This window comes from Engraulis encrasicolus, chromosome 3, assembly GCF_034702125.1.
Source record: "Engraulis encrasicolus isolate BLACKSEA-1 chromosome 3, IST_EnEncr_1.0, whole genome shotgun sequence".
NCBI lineage: Eukaryota > Metazoa > Chordata > Actinopteri > Clupeiformes > Engraulidae > Engraulis > Engraulis encrasicolus.
The window spans coordinates 29,115,008-29,135,007 of record NC_085859.1 but is presented as its reverse complement, the minus strand read 5'-3'; the positions used below and the strand labels follow the sequence as shown (position 1 = coordinate 29,135,007).

The following is a 20,000-nucleotide window of genomic DNA, read 5'->3' as shown; positions in this document are numbered from 1 at the left end:
CTTTGAAGCCAGATTTGGGAACATTCCAACTTACATTCCACCTTAGCAACGCCAAACGCAGGTGCTGATTGGACAACAACAAGACTTCTAACGGTCAATCAAACCATGTTCTGATGCTCATTGGTCAATTTAACTTTTAATATCTCTCTAAAACAAAACATCACCACAAAAAATCACCACCCTGGTAAGTTGGAGAGCAAGGGGACCTACTAGTTGAGCGAAAAATGATCCCCCTAGAGTGGCATTTAAGGGAGATACAGGGTTTTATGTCTCTCATAGGAATGAATGGGATTTGGCCATTTTTTGGTCTTTTTGGGTCCAACCTTGGCTCCAACTTGGCTTCAACAATGAAATAGAATTTTGGCCTCCATTCTATTTACTCTCAATGACTATGACTGGCAGTACCCAAGATGGACAAGAAATGCTGCAAACAGAAACAGAGATTGGGTAGGACTGGCAAAATGACACAGGCCAGACTGTGTCTCCATGGGCATGCAAACCCATTTTAGACGGTGGTTGCTTCAGTGCAGTGCGCCACAGCACCCCTTAGCAGCAGGCCTGATCTTTCCAGTTGCCCACCAATAACATTGTTAGAGTAGATTGTTGCGTGACATGCTTCATAATGTTCTTGATGTTGTTGAGGAGGTGTGACCTCCACATCAATAATGACCGCCTGCTGTTCGAATTGTCCTCTTAGGATGATATCTCCACAACATCAGCTGATTTTAAAGCACAGCATCAGGTAAAAGATAAAAACTTTTACATGTCTTAAGTATGACAGAAACCTAAGTTTTGCCAGAGTTGTATAAAGTAGAAGTAAAAGTACTCTTACAGATGTAACTACAACACTAGTAGTATACTAAATGATGTTTTTTTCCCCACTTGTTAAGCACTTCGAGTTGCATGCCTTGTATGATACAGTGCTATACAAATACAATTATTATTATTATTATTATTATAAATTTGAAACTAGAAGCACTCAGAGAGTGCAGACCTCCGCCCAGGAAGCTGCTTGATAGAACATTTGACTATGTTACACCCTAAGTCTTTCTGCCTTCTTTTTGTTGAGTCCCCGCTATTCAATTTCTGGTCACTAGGGTCGTCTAGATATATAGGCCAGCAATGGTGAAGAAAAAAGTCCTGGTTCCGGTTCGTGATCTGGATCACCACCAGAATTTAATCACTTGTTCCTTGGGTCACTATCAACTCCAGAAACTTTGGTCCAAATCCGTTGATTAGTTTTTGAGTTATGCTGCTGACAAACAGACAGACAGACAGACAGACAGACCAACGCGACCGAAAACATTACATTCTTGGCGGAGGTAACAATGCATTACTGTTGCGTTTTACACTTAGACATAATGAACGTCATGCATTGATAATGTTTCAAGAAATCGCACAGCAGGCAAACATGTGCTGATGACCACACTTCAACTTTAAATGTACAACAAAAAAAGAAAAAGGTGGAAAAAAGCTGATGCGTATACACTGACAAGAGTTTATGGGTACGGGTACGGCGGATGGCTTTTTAACTACCGCATATCCAGTCCAGTCAGCCTGCTGTGCTCTAAAGGCAGACTTCCATTTACATGAAAGCGAAAGAAAGTGAAAGCCCATTGGGAAACTCCAACTCCCATTGTCATTGTGACAGAGCACCCCACAGCACACAAGTGAACACTGCACACTGCACACAACGAAATTGCATTTTATGCCTCAAACGTACAAGGGGGCAGCCCCCAAAGGCGCCCCAAGGGAGCAGAGCGGTGGGACGGTACCATGCTCAGGGTACCTCAGTCATGGAGGAGGATGGGGTAGAGCACTGGTTGATTACTCCCCCCACCAACCTGGCGGGTCGGGAGTCGAACCGGCAACCTCTGGGATGCAAGTCTGATGCCCTAACCGCTCACCCATGACTTCCATTCACTTATAATGAATCCATAGAGAACAACTTTCCATCACGTTAACATATCATGCATGATCGAATCGTTTTAGGTCACAGTTTAATTCAAGGAATCCTATGGAAGGGAAGGGGGAGCATCTTTTTAAAAAGTGAAGGAGTTATGGACAGGGGGGTGAAGCTATTGAATAGGCAGGAGGTCTCCAGGGCGCTGACCCAACAAACTTGCACACTTGGCTTCAATAAGATATAAATCAGACTCGATTACTTAGGCCTATACTGCACAGCAGGCCCCCCAGCAGGGGGTGGGGGGCAGGGTATAGGGACAGACGGGGCAGTTGTCACGGGCCTAGGACCCTTTCCTAGGGGGCACAGAACTGTGACCTCATTTTATTGAATGTGTTGAGAGGGGGGCCATTTCAGACGGTTTTGTCCCAGGCCCGGCACAAGCTGTCAGTGGGCCTGCTATACACTGCACTCCCACTGACCTATACTTCACTCCCATTGGCCATTGCAGATCCCCTAGCACCCCTCCAAATAGTCCCAACCTGGGCTAATGGGGACAGACATCTAGGGAAACCGACAGGGGGGGCACAAACAAGTCAGTTGGCCCGGGTCCAGAGAAATGCGTTCTCATTACATTGTTTGTAATCTTACGCCCAGTCATAGCCGTCAGCAGACCCCCTGGCCAAGGGGACAGACATCATCCCCTGCCTGCCCAAAAAGTCTGAAAATAACCCTGGCACCCTGGCACCCTGGCACGCCCAGCTGCTCGGGGCTGCAGCTTATCGATGCTTGAAAACAGAAAACAACCTCATAGTCAAGTTCATTATGTATTTTTGCTGGATTTTTATGGGGATTTGGAAAACTATACATTTTTGAAAAGTAGATAGTATAAGCAATCAGAAAAACAATGTTTCCATTTGCACAGGTGGCGGCCATCTTGGATTTTTCAAAATGGCGTCCGAAAAACCTATATTTTGTCATTTCTCAGCTTCTGAATAAGTTAGAACATTGGTTTTAACTGTTTAACCAACATTTTCAGGGTCACTGAATCTAATGGTGTTAGTTTTATTGTTGTCAGACATTTTGTTACCACACCAATTTATTTGAACTATTGATTTATAGTATTTATGAGTAGATGGCCCACCATTTAAAACATCCCAGCTTGAATGTGCAAAACTGGTACAGTTTACATGTCCACCATTTTGCTGTACATTTACAGTCTTGCCTGTGCAAATCTCACACCTACATTGTATCCGGTATACAGGAGCAGCACCACATAGTGAATGTTTGGAGTGTCAACAGGTGTTCATTTTTTTCATTTGGGGGAATCCTTCAGCATGCATGCATTTTCTGTATGATAATACTGGAAACTGACTGCAAGACAGAGTGACAAATCAATTGGTGTTATTAATATTACATACACATGCACATACGAGCATGTCATTAACTGGTGTTGGTGAGTGTGCTTTAGTGTAACAGTGAGGGTTCTGTTTGTTGTTTGTTCTGGTTATATTCATGGGTGAAGAACATCGAGGTGAACAAGAGACATGTCAAGCCCATGAGCTCATTAACTGGAAGCTGTGTATTCTATGCCAGTCTGATGATGCCAAGACGGTGGTTCTGGTCCAGAATCCAAGATTAGACACTAATGGACATGTACGAGAAGTAGTTCAAGAGAGGGTCAGTCTGAGTGATTGGGACCATGTTAAAGACGACTGCAGAACTGCACAGCTGAGACACCAGGGACACAGAAAGCAGTCTAGCATCTCTCCTGTCACTCAGGTGCAACCAACAAGGTTCAAATACAGCATGCAAGCAACCAACATGCACATCATTTCTACAGGACGGTGCACAGCCAAGAAGCGTGGCAAGAAGAGAGGATGAACAGAAATGGATGACCCAGGCCCCTCAACATCTAATTCTTCTCCACCCCACTCGTCAAGAAACAAAGCTCCATCTGCCAAAAGGCCGATGGTGAACTACTTTATCTGGTCAGAACTGCAAATGCCGGAAAATCTCCAAAGGCTGCTTTGGAACAGTCCCAGAATCTCACACTCAAAACTAGACTGAACACCCGCATCTCAGCAGATGATGCACATGCAATTGATGTATGATATCACAAAGATTGTGGGACAAAACATGTGTCATGTACGGCGAGACTCAGGCCTGACAGAAATACAACTCTCAAAGAAGCCTTGACGTTAACATGTCTGCTTGAGCTGATCAACCGTATTGATGTGGAAACACAAAACAAAGCATGGACATCATTGAAAAAATGTATGTCAACATGCTTGATTCAGAAGCCTTGGAGAATCATGAACTTGCATTCAGTAGAAAGTGGCCGAAAGAGAGACACACCCTTGCTAGTCTGTACAATTCAGCTGGGACATCATTGATGTTGCTGGATACTTGTATGGCATCTGTTCCCTGGCCTGTCTTGGTGAAGGTTGCAATGTTTGTCCTTGTCACCTGTGCTGCTTTGTAAATTGCTTTCATGTTATCATATTCATCAATTGTCATTGCAGCATGAACCATGTCTTCTTCACATGCTTCTGGATAGTAGGGACTTTTGGCTTCTTTAGGTCATTTAGAACAGACAGATTTCAGTTATGGCAAGACTGTGAGGATTCTCTTTTTCAGCCACTTTCTACTGAATGCAATCTTTGTGATATTGGACAGCAATTGAATGTGCATCATCTGCTGAGATGCTGGTGGTCATTCTTGTTTTCAGGGTGGGATTCTGGGACTTTACAGCAGCCTTTAGAGTTTTACTGCCATTTGCAGTTTTGACCTGATAAAGCAGTTCACTATCGTCCTTTTGGTAGAAGAAGCATGGTTTCTTATCGAGTGGACTCGTACGAAATCTTGTGGATAGTGGAGAAGAATCAGATGCTGAGGTGCCTGGGTCAGTCATTTTTCAGTCATTTTTCGAGACTTGGTCTGACCAAGTCCATAACAATTAACATTTCCCAAACGGCATGGTTGATCTGCCTCCTTAGGTTTGCTACTGGTTGACTGTTGTCCGACCAAGTGAGTGAAGTTCCCGATTTTTTTGAGATCAGAAACAATATTTACATTTCTCTTGGCCTGCCTAGAAGCAGTGCAGAAGGTGCTGCATCACTGGGAGGTTGTGGCCTGTCTAGTGCAGTTCTGCAGTCGTCTTTTGATTTTAACATAGCCCCCATCACTCAGACTGGCCCCCTCTTGAACTACTTCCAGTACATGTCCATCGGCGTCTAATCTTGGATTCTGGACCAGAACCACCTTTTGGCATCGTCAGACTGGCATAAAACACACAGCTTCCAGTTAATGAGCTCATAATGCTTGATAATGCCTCTTGTTCACCTCGATGCTCTTCACCCATGATTATAACCAGAACAAACAGCAAACAGAACCCTCACCGTTACACTCCACCACCATCACCAACACCAGTTAATGACAGTATGTGCATTAACAATATTAATAACACCAATTTATTACTTGATTTGTAACTGTGTCTTGCAGTCAGATTCCAGGATCATCATACAGAAAATACATGCATGCTGAAGGAAGGCAAAAGGCAAAAATTTAACGCCTGTTGACATTCAATATATTCACTACATGGCACTGCTCCTGTTTACTGGATACAATGTAGCTGGTATGAGCTTTGCACAAGCAAGCCTGGATATATACAGCACAATGCTGGACACGTAAACTGTTTTGCACATTCTAGCTGGGATGTTTTGTATGGTGGGCTTGACAGACATGCATCTACTTGTAGATACTATAAATCAATAGTTCAAATAAATTAGCATGGTAACAAACTGTCTGAGAACATTAAAACTACCACCAGTAGATTCAGTGACCCTGAAAATGTAGGTTTAGCAGTTTGAATCAATGTTTTAGCTCATTCAGAAGCTGAGATATTGCAAAATTATGGTTTTTCGGAAGCCATTTTGAAAAATCCAAGATGGCCGCCATGCAGACATTTGTGCAAATGGAAACATGTTTTTTCTGATTGCTTATACAATATACTTTTCAAAAATGTATAGTTTTCCAAATCCCCATAAAAATCCAGCGAAAGGTTCAGATCCAAACGTAATGAACCTGACTATCACCTGCACCTGGCAACAGCAGTGTGCCTGACTTTGGTGCCAGAGCTGCTGCCCATGAAGAAATGAGCTAATGTACCTCCTCCACTCTACAGTCATGAGTTCATCGCAGCACCTTAATGCACGAAAAATCCATTGAAAAGTTAACTACCACAGTACCAAAATACTACGACATAACACAGGGCCATTAAGAATGCACTACGACTTGGTCTGGTAACAGCAAATGTATAACGCAGTGTCTTAACGGGTTAAAGACTCTCTCTGACAAAACAGTTGCTCTCTAAAAGGCCACATTTATAAATTGCAGACTTCCATTTTCAGATTTTGGTGCCATATATAAATACCATCCGTTCTATACAGTAGCTATACAGAGAAGAGTTCACCTTAAAGACTGCTTAAACAATTGCTTCCCATGAGACCACATTCATAAGTCAAAGACTTCATACTATTACATTGCACAAAGTCTTATAAAACAGAAACAACTTCAACCTCTCCCAGAAACATCCACTTTTTGTGTTCTATTTTTTTTATACTACAACACACCTGTGCTCAAGAACCTTTTAGAAATGAGTTAAGGATTTGGCGGTCTTGCATTTTCCCGTAGACCTCAGCAGTATAGTAAGTTTTGTTCTGTCTCTGGCTTGGCCAACACAAGAATAGCATACTACAGTACCGGTATTTTATTTGTCTCATGTTCATTTCTCAAGCATCACAACAGAACAAACAAAACATATGTACAGTACATTATGTACTGCATATTGATACGAAAACATATTCTGGTATACAGTATCGTTTATATCACCACTGCACATGTGTTTAGTGGTGGTCTACTAACTCAGGCACCGTTGCTTTGATTCGATGATTCATCCTTCTTCTTCATGTTTGTTCCGGCACACTTCCTGTGCATGGCTATGGACTTCCTTTCATCACAGCAATGTCTGGGTCAAGCTTAACCCCCCCCCCTCCCAAACCCCCAAACACACACCAACCCCCACCACCAATACACGGCTGGTTACCCTTGCGCTGTCCAAGGCCAGTTGTGTCCGCAAAGCCACTTCAAAGGCCGTGGCATCAAAACATCACCATACTTTGAACTCTGATAGCTCGAGGCCATGAGGAGACTTTCAAGAGGCGTTTATAAAGGTGAGATGCCTCCATGGTATCACAAAAAAAACACATTGTTAATTCAACATGTCGAGTGTTTTTTTGTGTGTATTTGGTCCTGTCCTGTCTGAGTGTTAAATTAACACTGCATTTTTTGTTACTATGTATCAGCGGAGGAAGTCAATACCAAAAATGCATCAGAGACTATGTTACTCTGTGTACTATTCTCTATTCCACCCTATAAGTCTACAAAAAAATGCTTCATCACCCCTCATAAAAGATGTATGACAAGCTGGCAACATAAAATACACAAGTGCACTCTGACAGAAACCTAAAAAACCAAGGGAGGAATGTGTGTGATTCACTGCTGGAAAAAGTAAAAGCCTAATAAAACAAACAAGCATGTTAAACAAGCATGTCTGGTAGAGACTACCTCTCCAATGAATTGATGGACAGATGGATTAATGAATAAAGTGTTATTTTTAAAACCACGAGCGATCAGAGTCTTCTGAGAGCGAGGGTGCAATGAAGAGGACAGTGTTGCCAGATGAGGCTGATGATTTCCAGCTCAAAAAATGCTCAAAACCCACCTGGAAACACTAAATCCCGCCCAATTCTATTGATTTCTATGGCCAAGAATTGGGTGTTGTTTTCTGCTAAATGCCATTTTTACCCGCAGACAGCCATCCTAAGCAGCCCAATTGGGCGGGAAACCACCCAATCTGGCAACATTTGAAGAAGAGACTCACGTGGGCCAGCCTTCCCCTGTGGACACGGTGAAGAGCGTGAGGAAAGCCCAGAGGACGTTGTCATAGTGAAACTCGTACTTCCGCCACTCCCGGGGCTGCGCAGACACCTCGTCCTTGTCGTAGTCCAAAAACTGGCCCCTGGTTCAAATGAAATACAACCAGGAAAGACAGCCGTCAGCCAAATAAACTGTGCAGGGCGTTAAAACTTTATTCGCCCCCAATTTAAGTTTGCGAGGCTTGCAAAAGGAACTGAAGATTATTTTTCTAGCAGCACTGGGAAAACTATATCAGACTTGCAAGCCATACAATACCACAGAGTGCCTACAGGGGGAGCTACCTGCTGTGGGATTGGCCAGCCTGCTGCTTGCTCCTACTTTGAAAAAAAAATCCTTTTCGTCATTAAAATAATGTTTGGAAAATAGATTAAGAGATATTCATCAAGTTCAACAAGAACGAAAGGTAGGTACTTCTAAATTCATTTGGCCACCCTCAATGAGTCATTAGGCTACCACACAACTAAGTTTGGCGAAGCTCGCCATCCATCTGTCGGGTGTTCCAATGAAAGACAATTCCACTTCCAGCCTGTGGGGCTCCCAAGAAGGAACACTCCATACACTGCGGTTCAGGGGTCTAAATTAGCACCAGCCAACCAGCAAAATGCTGGTGAGATTTCAGTTTGTCTGGTAGAAAAGATCTACTTACTTGCCTCTTTGACCCATTAGTGAGTGTGTGTTTGGCTTGTAAAATTAGCATCTACTAGCCTTTTTAGCTGGTGATGAAAAAAGTTAATTTAGAGCCCTGCTGCAGTTACAACCTGTAGCGATGCGGAGTTGTCCTGCTCATTAGCACCTCGACCAAGGTTGAATGTATAAGGCAAGGTTCAACCACATTCTTTTCTAATGGTGAGGGTGGGATTCGAACCCGCAGCCCTCCGATCTGAAGACCAACTGCGGCTGTGCTCTGCTGGCTGCCACAACCGAGTTTGTGTTGCTGCGACCCAACTCGGTTACACTTTACTTGACCTGTCGCTGCATAACACAGTCATAGCAGCAGCTGTTATACACTTTGCATGAAGGATTCATGTCTGTTTCATAGACATTCATACCAAACATTTCATAGAAATGAAAGACAAAAGGACAGCAACTTTTCAAAATCAGTAATCGTTGAGGGTTCAGAACAAAACCCACAATGTTGCTCTGTTTAGCTTCTTTTTTTTTGACAAGTTGCTGTCCTTCCCGTCGCTAGGTTCATGAAAGCTTTGGTATGAATTGGTCATGAAACAATCATGAATGCTTCATGCAGACTTTATAACAGCTGCTATGAATGTGTTATGCAGCAGGAACATCTCAAGTAAAGTGTTACCCTCAACTCTTACCTGCAGTCCTTCTCCAGGCCTTTGGACTCGTCGGTGCAGTAGAAGAACTTGCCCTTGAAGAGCTGCACAGCGATGACGGCGAAGATGAACATGAAGAGGAGGTAGACGATGAGGATGTTCAGCACGTTCTTCAGGGAGTTCACCACGCAGTCAAACACGGCCTGAGGCAGGAGATGCCACACACACAAGAGACAGACACAGATACACACAAGACACACACACACACATACATACCCCAATGCAAACACACAAACAAACAGTCTTTAAGTTATTGACTCAAGACATTCATTTCACTTGTAGCTTGTGTCTTCTAAGCCAGATGAAAGCATTACTGGTGGTGAATCAAGGCTTTCCACAGGAACACTTCAAGCACAGGAAGGCTGGTCACCATGGAATAAATGAGCTGTTAATTATTGACGAGCTGGAAAGTTTCCCCATTGGTATTCATTTATCTATTTATTTATTCCAATAATGTGTTTCGCAGTGCAACTCGCCTTCTAATTGACTTTGCGTGTATTTTAGGATGGTGGCCAGAGTAGGTATTGAAACTATGCTGCACATTGAAAGTTCATGACTATTTACTAAATAATATTACTAGTATACCAAAGTACAGTAGCCTACGTTTTGCAGCTAAAATGTCTTTTTCTGGAAATTCAAAATGGCGAACATGGAGAAGATCTAAGGTCTGGGGCCTTTCAGACGGTCTGCTACACCATCACATTCTTTAAATGTGTTTAATCTAATTCAGTGGTTCTCAAACTTTCTCAGACCAAGGACCACTTTGTCTCCTCAAATGTTCAGGGACCACCTGTCGACTGAATTGACATTCATGACTGCTGCTAATTTCAATGCACATCACATAGCCTACTTTTTATTCACATTACAAGCCTGTGTTATTGTGGTGAAAATGAGACTTCAGTTATGTTTAGCTTAGTAATAATATTACAAATATAGTCTACTGCTAGCTTGTCTTAGTAAAGTAGAAATCCCCTTGCGGACCACCTGAGCTCTGTCGAGGACCAGTAGTGGTCCCCGGACCACACTTAGAGAATCACTGATCTAATTGAACACATCCATGCAAAACTGGCTCATGTGCTTATAATCTGAAAATCTGCAATAATAAAAGCAGTGATGGGTAACCTGGATTAAGATGCTACAATCCAGTGCCACATACAGTATTACTTGCAGAAGACCTGCTTTTACTTTTCCAAATACGCCAACTGGATGCGTAAAACCTTGTCTTTTGGAATATGTCCCACTGAAGTGTAGCTTCTGAATACATCACTGCAGCAAATTAAATGTACTGTAAAAAGAAATGACCTTAACAGACTTCACTCCCTATCTGTTGAGAAAGCACATCTTTACCTTGAGCTTGGGCAGTCGCTTGATGGTTTTGAGAGGCCGTAGCACTCGTAGCACCCTGAGTGATTTAATGGTGCTAATGTCCTTTCCCTTGGTGCCTCTGCTAAAATCAAGTAGAGGGGCAGAGAATAAAAAAAGCATTAGCTCTGAACTTCAAAAGCCTCCTCGCCACAGCGGCCTCATCATCAAGGCAAGGACTGATGGCAATAATGACTGTTCTGTTTTCTCAAACTAAGGTTAGAAGGATGGTTACATCAACAAAAAGATAAACTTACCTGGTCATTCATAAATAAATAAAATTCTATATGCAATATGTGAAGAGTTGAAGAAAATGAAGTTCATAGGAAAACCATGTGTATCAACCATTATTCATACTTCATCAAAATCTACCACATCATACACACCACATTCAGTATTAGTGATCTTCTACTACGGCATGCCTTATGATCATCATTAAGTGATTAATCCATGCAATGATAAGATTGCATGTGGTGCTACAAGAGCTGTTGAACAGGCAGACTTTGACACCATGACATGCAGGAACTATGACAGTGTAAAAGAGGGTGTTAAACGCGTAAAAACATTATTTTCATCTTCTCTTAATATCTGAGGTCTAAGTTCAGGATGGTGTCAGGAGGTAGGAGCCAGTATCACCAGGAATAACATTTTCCTCAAATGGAACCTCTGTTTCGACCGAGAACAGTAGTAGTTCACATGAAAAAGAGGACAAAGTAAAGGCAAGGAAGGTTGGAGGGATAAATAAATAAATAAATGAAGCACAAAGGCACAGAAAATTAATTGACGAAAAGATTGTAAAGGTTTTTTGGTGTTTCATTGAAAACAAATGTGCCAGTAATGGACAAAACAGACTTATTGTATTTGTATCGTAATGTTCTAAGTGCCAGCGAACGCCCTGAGGTAACCACTGAAAATTGAAAACATCTTTCAAGAGGAGACAGTAATCGGCATCTGCGAAATTCATACTAGTGGTGTCCACAATGACAGGTCTTCAACATAAAGCAGACTTAAACCAATGTTTAGGTGCTTGATAAGAATCCTATGCTTGCATGGCTAGAAAGTAAATGTTTTTATTTATCAGTTGGTACGGACTAAGAAGCACAGTAGCAGAGGGACGATAGGAACACACACACCACACATCTGTTCTTTAGACAGATTTAGTTGTTTGTGTCAGTTATATTTGTGGAGCAAAAAACTATGGAAGGACTATGTCCTCGGGCGCAACATGACGAAGTGCTACAAACAAGCAGACTTTGAGAAAGCATCCCCTGAATTGCATGTTGTTGCATTCCGAAAGAGTTGCATCAGCATTTGTGAGAATATATACCAGCCACAAAATGACTAGCTCAGACCAAATGATAAAAATGTCCCTAAAAGAATGGAATGCTTAGAACCAGAATGCAAGAGTCCTTTAAAACAACACCTGACCTCGAGACTAGAATTATCATCCTACGACACTTCTGTTGTGCATAAGCACATGAATAAGTTGTCTGTAAATTTCACACTTTGCAGTGCTAATTAAAGACTTTGACAATATGACCAACACTGCGAGTGTTAAAAGTAACCCTCTAAAGATTGAAGTGAACAAAGTCCAAGTTTACCTAGCATACTCAGACAATGTTAAAACAAGTGAGCTACGACATGGCAACAACATTTCCAGAATAGGCCCTAGAGTATAAATCCCAAACTACATGTCCACCTGCTATCATGGTGAGGAATAGGCTTCAGCACCCTTTACCCATGGTGCTCCACTTCAGTACACGGGCATGCGATCTCTCATGCTCTGATGCACATTGGTCTAACATGCGTTAGTTTCAGCTAGGCTACAGGATTAATAAAATATATATATGGGGGAGAATATTAATATCGCTACTGGATGTGGTCACAACGGGCATTCTGATGGCTTTCAAAGTCTCTAAACTCCCATATTTTTGGAAAACAGTGTGTTTCTGTGAGAATAATCATTTCAGTGTTTATTAAAAGGCTAACATTTCCACATACCAAAGCATGAACACTGTTGCAAACACACTGATGAAATCAAGTGAAATACACAATGAGAAAATAATCAAATATTCAGGAAAGCAATAAGGCAAACATTCTTTCCCAGACAACTGTTCAAACCCCAGTACAAATATTTACTCCCCTGAATATTTGAAATAGCACACGGTTCATGTTCGGTCTACGGGAATGCAGCCTGAAATCTACATCCTTAATCTATATCCTTAAAAAGGATGAGCGTGGTTGTGGTTGATTCATTGCGAAACAAGAGAGCAATAGAAAGTGACTGTTTTTGAGCGCGACAAAAACAAAGAGCAGTGTCTCACTAACGTCACAAGGGACTCAAACCCCCGGCTGCCTTTGCATCATGTCTCACATGACATTAACGATGTAAGACATCCATTTCACACGGGCCCCGTGTTCACCTACGACAGACCTCCTGTTGTACGTACGTTTCCTCTTCAACTGCAAGGAGTTGAGTGGTGCTCGATTCGAGGTCTTGTCACATAATGGAGACCTTTTTCTCTATGCAAGTGGGGCTAGTGTTCATTACCTGGTCATAAGCGACCCTGTCTGTGAGCGGACCAGAGCAGGGCAACACTTATCCTTGATCCCCTTCCCTTCCTGCCCACAGGCAAGGGCCTTGTAATATGGGAGAGATATGGCATTGATTTAGTCCAACCACCTCATCCATTAAAGGATAACTACTCATGACAATTACACTGGCGACAGTGAGGGTCAGAGAGAGAGAGAGAGAGAGAGAGAGAGAGAGAGAGAGAGAGAGAGAGAGAGAGAGAGAGAGTGTCCGTGCATGCATGCGTGTGACTCAGACAAAGGGAGAGAGGAAAAGAGAAAAAGACAGAGTGACTCTGCGTGGGTGTGACAGAGAGAGAGAGAGAGAGAGAGAGAGACAGAGTGTGGGAGATGAAGGTAGAGAGAGTCACGGAGAGAGGGAGAAAGGGAGAAAGGGAGCAGTTCCTGTTGAAAGCCATCAGAGTGGTGAAGTTAAGGCCCCTGACACTTCTGTCTGAGGGAGGTTGAGAGCCATTAAACATGGTCTAACCAGGAAGATGGAGGGAGGAGGAGGAGGAGGTGGGGGTGGGGGTTGGGGGAGGTGGAGTTGTTGGGGGAGGTGGGGTGGGGTGGGTTAAAGGGGAAGTCTGTGTGTGTTTTTAAGACGTTAGAAGATAAGAAAGGAAGAGTGCAGGGTAGGTCCCCACCTGGTCACGCTTTGGTGCGATCTAATAGAGAAGAACAATGGTGAAAAAAAAACACAAGACAAGCACAGAGCGACATTACAGCTGCTTCTCTCTCTCCCCCTCTCTCTCACACACACACACATGTGCACACACACACGCACACACACACACACACACACACACACACACACACACACACACACACACACACACACACACACACACACACACACACACACACACACACACACACACACACACACACACAGAAACTAAATCAAACAAATAAGCTTTGCATAAAATAAAACCAAACACATTATCAAATGTTCACTGAGGATTGTTCTTTTTTTAGTCGGGCTTGGATGACGATGGAGGCAGTTTGATGGAATGCTGTTGTTATAGGCTGATCTCTCCAAAACCATTTGTAGGAATGTCAGTAGTAGTAGTAGCACAGAAGCCCAACATTGTGGATTAAAAAAATAAAAAAAATGGGAAAACCCTCGAATACTCCCAGGTGACTTTGGGTTTCAGTAGTATCTGTCGTGGTTGTGGTTGCACATACAGTATTTACTGAAGTACTTCAGCCAGACACCCTGTTTTTGTTATCCCCTACACACAATAGCAGAAGAGATCAGAGGAGACATCTCTGTCCACAAAGTGAAATGTCTGAAAGGTGGATGAATGCGCTCAAGGAATCAAATCAAATCGATGCACATTCAAACGTTGACCGTCTTGAGAGGGGGGGCGAGAAAAAAATCCCCACCAACCCCCTTCAAGACTGACATACGGGCATGATCTGATGCCCCTGGCTGCCGCAGCACCTTGGCATGGACGCACAGGACATACGCACTGTGCAGGACGGCACAATGTGGCACAGCAGAGCACAGCAAAATGCGGTGTGGCACAGCATGGCCCAGCGTGGCAAAGCGTGGCCCAGCACGGCAAAGGCGCCGTGCTCAATGCTGGGCAGCTTGCCCTCAAAGAAGATCTCATCTCAGAAGAACCATAACCAGGATCTCGCCAGATACATGTGGGTTGGCAAAGCAGGGCTTGGTTCAAGCTGGGACCACATACATCAGGCGAGAGCCAGGCTAGAAGAAGAACCCCTTTCAGACAACCTCTTATGCATAAGGTACATTAGGAGGTTACACTAGGGTTGGAAGTGAGGATGATGACGCCCATGTTGAGCCCTGATTACATGCAAATGAAGAATAGGACAAGGATGGCCCTCCGACATGTTTTATTTGAATTCAGGCAAATTTTATATTTAAGGGTTCAAATGGAGTTTGCTTGCACAAATGCACAAAATGTCGGCCTGTTAGGCCAAGCTGTCTGACCTCTGTAGTCCTGATGTATTAGTAGCTGATGTCTTGTGCATGCAATAAGCATCTAGAGGACCTGCATGCAATGTAGAGCTATGTGGCACCTACAGCTCCTTTCCAAGGAATTAGAATATCATGGAAAAGTGTATTTATCTCTGTAATTCCATTAACAAATGTTAACTTTCATAGATTATAGATTCATAACCCACATTTTATACTATTACAATAATTCCTTTGTTCACTCTAACATATCTTTGGCTTCCAGCTCGAAAAAAAAGAATTAGGATTAATATGTGGGTCATGAATCTATAACCTATGAAAGCTTAACATTTTTGATGGATTCACAGAAATAAATACTGTACACTTGTCCATGATATTCTAATGGTTTGGAATGGAGCTATGTGTCTTATTGCTTTCTATAGGGATACCATTGGTCACCTGGAGACCTTTTTCACATCTGGCCTATTCTAATACATTGTTTATTAACTACACTTTAATTGTTTGTTAACTTTAAATTACATTTAAGTTACATTTCATATGCTAGCATTGGTTTGGCTAAAATTACGCAGGCACTGTCTTTGTGCCCCAAGATTTAAGAGCGTGTGGCAGGCAGGCATGTGTGTATGTTGGGTGGAATAGTTAGCATGAGTGTTGAATGAGCGAGGCTGGCATCAATGGGAATGAGAGCGCAGGTCAGGAGCGCATCCCATGCTACAGCGCTACCTCATGAGCTGGGCAGACACACCTCGCCTGACTCACACAAACAAGCAGAAGGTGGAGGAGCGAATGAGAGAGAGAGACATAGAGAGAGAGCAGGAGAGAGAGAGAGAGAGAGAGAGAGAGAGAGAGACAGAGAGAGAGAGAGAGAGAGAGAGAGAGAGAGAGAGAGAGAGAGAGAGAGAGAGAGAGAGAGAGAGAGAGAGAGAAAAAGAAAGTGCAAGTTCGGAGGAGAGAGAGAGAGAGAGAGAGAGAGAGAGAGAGAGAGAGAGAGAGAGAGAGAGAGAGAGAGAGAGAGAGAGAGAGAGATAAGTCATTACCCAATGAAGCTCCTTCAAGTGAATCCAGGCACAGGGAGGATAAAGAAAATCTTGCAATCAATTACACAGAAATGTGTAGTTTTAAAACAGTGTGCAGTTTTAGGAATACAATCAATGTTTCACCTTTAGAGACAACATAAGGAATACAGAGCGGAAATAAGAGCCTTTCCATATTAAACTGGCCACTTAATGAGGATTGAATAAAAGACCAAGGGTAATAATCTTGGATGTTTATTTATTTATGTTTAGGGGTGTATCGAACAAATTAATTGGAAGGTAAAACTACGATGTGTTTTAATTGTATCAGAATATATTTTTTTTTATATCTAAGTTCATGATTTAATATTCATAGTAAATTAATATCGTAAAGAGACCCAGCTGATGACATTTCACCGGCATCATACGCATGACACAACAGTGTCATAACAGTCGTGGACCAGTTATAAACATTACGTCAGTGTTTTAATGCACTCACTCAGAATCAATGTAAACTTCAGCATATTATAGAAATTATGATTAAAAACTGGAGCAAAAAGAAGCATTTTCACTCAGTGCCAGCTCAAAATGACAAAAAAAGAAATATTACTCCTCCCTACCGGTACATGGTCTCCTTCATAATATAATTTATGACGGCGTGTATTTATCGGCATGTTTCACATCAGACAGCAATAGAAACATAAAATATGCATTTTACGAGCACTTACGAGAAGGCAAAGGCGACCAGGGCTCCACTGACCACAATGAAGTCCAGGATGTTCCATAGGTCCCGGAAATAGGAGCCCGGGTGCAGAATCAACCCAAGATCCACCATCTTTCCAACAAAAGAGGAGGATGAGAGTGAGGGGAAAGGAGAGAAAAAAGGGAACACGGGCAGAGAAAAACAGATATAGGCACAAGCTGACCTCACACCTTTTAGCACAAATGTCTGAAGAAAACTCTTTACAAGAGTGTGTGTGTGTGTGTGTGTGTGTGTGTGTGTGTGTGTGTGTGTGTGTGTGTGTGTGTGTGTGTGTGTGTGTGTGTGTGTGTGTGTGTGTGTGTGTGTGTGTGTGTGTGTGTGTGTGTGTGTGTGTGTGTGTGTGTGTGTGTGTGTGTGTGTGTGTGTGTGTCTGTGCATGCAAGTGTGTGTGTGTGTGTGTCTGTGCATGCAAGTGTGTGTGCATGCATTTTTTTGTTTGTTTGCTCTTTTTTTTTACAGAGAAACCACCAAGGGAGTCAGTCACAATTAACCAAAGCAGTCAGTGTCACAGTAATGAATCTGGGCATGTGTGGGGGCAAAAACATGGCCGCTGGCCAAGAGAAGCACTACACAGAGTTGAAAGGACAGGGACGATCAAATCTGTTGGAGGTAATTAAGGAAATTGAAGTGGCTGCAATTCAGTGGGAAAGGGCAAAGGGCCCTTTTCTCCTACGCGACACGTGCTTCTCTGAAAACCACCATCACTTACCTTGATCACCATCTCAAAAGTGAAAACCCCAGTAAAGACATAATCCAAATACTTCAGCACCTAGGGTGGGGAAAGGAAAACCTGTTAGCCCCAAATCAACACAAATCAACCCCAAAGCTGCACAACTGTGGGGGATTGATATTGCAATAAAATCATCATAATAACGTATAACCACAATAGTCATAATCATAATATAGTATACTGTACACATTGTCAAAACAAATGCACACATTAGTTGCTCCCAATCTCTGCAAAGAGATAGAAAATGTGAAAATCACACAGTGGCAAATTTTTGCTCTAAATGGTCGGCATTTCTGTAGCACGTCGAACACTCAAAGCGCTTTACATTGTATGATTCACATTCACCCATTGACACTCACATTCACACCGGTGGCAGTGACTGCCATGCAGGGTACCACCCTGCTACCAGGAGCAACTTGGAGCGAAGTATCTTGCCCAAGGACACATCGACCGGGTCAGGCAGAGCAGGGCTCGAACCTGCAACGTTTCTGGTTGCCAAACGGCTCCTCTACCAACTGAGCCACCACCGCCCCAAACCATCTGACCAAAACATTCCAAATTTTACCACTAACGTTTAAAGGGACACTGTGTGAGATTTTTAGCTCTTTATTTCCAGAATTCATGCTTCCCATTCACTAATGTTACCTTTTTCATGAATACTTACCACCAGTATCAAATTCTAAGTATTCATTTTGACTGGAAAAATTGCACTTTTAATTTTTAGCTGCAAAAATGACTGTGCTTGGACCATACTAGAAAATATTTGTTTATTACTTAGTAAACTTTCATGTTAAGATCAAATTTGGCAATAGGCATCCCAGTTTCAATGAGCAACATAGTTGCAGTACCTTTTTTGACCATTTCCTGCACAGTGTCCCTTTAAGTACATGGTGGGAGGATTGCAGTTGAGTGAAAGTGACTTACGTTGTTGCGAGGAGCATTGGCCTGTACGGGGTCCTCAGCTGCCAGGGCTATGCTGCTCATGGCTATCACCACCAGGATACACATCTCAAAGTAGCGCAGGCTCACCATGTAGTGGCACAGGCGCCTCACTCTGTTGGGGCAAATGACAAGTCATGAGGAGCAGACACATGTGTTTCAAGAAATCCAAGGCACTCGTGATTGCAGGTTTTTAAAAATATATTTTTAGGCCACAAATATGGCTACACGTTCTGTTCTACTAGGACTTCTTCAGGTCATATGGAAATTATGCCTCGGATTTCCACGCCTAAAACAAGTTTGGAACATCACCCTGAAGAGCTTCAAATAACGGTTTGGTTTTTTTGACACATGCACGTTTTCACTGTTAACATTTGATAGTTTAAAAGGGGTAGTTCTGTAATAGTTTGCATAGCCGTTAAGTTTAATTACCTTATCTTCCGTGAACGTTCTAACAAGCTTCGACTAGTCCACTCCAAATGTGTAAAGGGTTGTATAAATCTGAACCATAACTCCATTTAATTTTCCATCATTGATTTGTATTCTCCATCAATTGCACTGACATAATTCTCACTAGCATCAGCCCATTAGCGACCATATGGGGAGTTATGGTCAATCGGCCAGGATGGCTGTAGAGGCTAGCGGGGGTTTATAGGGGCACTATTTGTTTGTTTTTCATTCATGGCATTTATGGGGAGCTTTTATGGGCACGGGGAGACTACTGAGGACAAGGTACCTGCTATCACACACATGCTTCTATTCAAGCTACTCCTTCACTCAACAAATAGTTTTTCATTAGACGAGAAATGGACAAATACGTGTGTTTATTCTTAATATAGTTTCCCAACTTGTGGAATGTGATCTGGAAGAAAGCGTGCACTTTGCCCTTGTGTTGACTTACATGCTGAGTATTCCAGACTCTGTAATACAAGGCATGGAAAATATACGCCACATACTAGATGTAAATATCAAGGTGTTTAAAAGCCAATGGAATTTCGAGCTGAAAATGGATAATGGTTTTGGGGGCATGCGTTGATGCGTAAATTCAAAGCTAACATTTAACAAAGACCTAGAAAAATATTATAATTTCAAATAATTTGGGACAATATCTTGATTTTACACGTGTCCAGAAAAGTCCCTGACTTTATAGGTTTACAGACTGCACAGGTTTATAGCCTACACCGTATATTGACCTGAAAATAGACTTATCTTAACCTCTTAGCGCAGCACTATGACTCTCTGTAATGTCATAGCAATGTTGTTATGATGTAGTTAAGCATTTTCAGCAAGTGAATAGGGTCACCGGCGACCCCTGCTGCAGTAAGAGGCTACAGGAACTCCACCACTACAGTGTATGCAATGACAAACGCTGTGGGTGGATGGAGGAACTCACGGGTTGGTCTGGCCGAAGACAAACATGGAGCTGTAGGGCAG

The 20,000-nt window shown here is 42.7% G+C and overlaps 1 protein-coding gene across 1 annotated transcript in view; it reads right to left on the bottom strand.

Moving 5' to 3' along the window:
* cacna1ba (calcium channel, voltage-dependent, N type, alpha 1B subunit, a) overlaps positions 1-20,000 on the bottom strand; it is a 191,974-nt gene that overhangs the window by 42,475 nt on the left and 129,499 nt on the right. Inside the window, 9 exon segments of the mRNA XM_063193722.1 lie at positions 7,848-7,985; positions 9,223-9,383; positions 10,588-10,684; positions 13,821-13,841; positions 16,159-16,170; positions 16,863-16,969; positions 17,607-17,666; positions 18,552-18,681; positions 19,960-20,000. The exon segment at positions 19,960-20,000 is cut by the window's right edge and continues 86 nt beyond it. Of these exon segments, the coding sequence (XP_063049792.1) occupies positions 7,848-7,985; positions 9,223-9,383; positions 10,588-10,684; positions 13,821-13,841; positions 16,159-16,170; positions 16,863-16,969; positions 17,607-17,666; positions 18,552-18,681; positions 19,960-20,000 (767 nt within the window).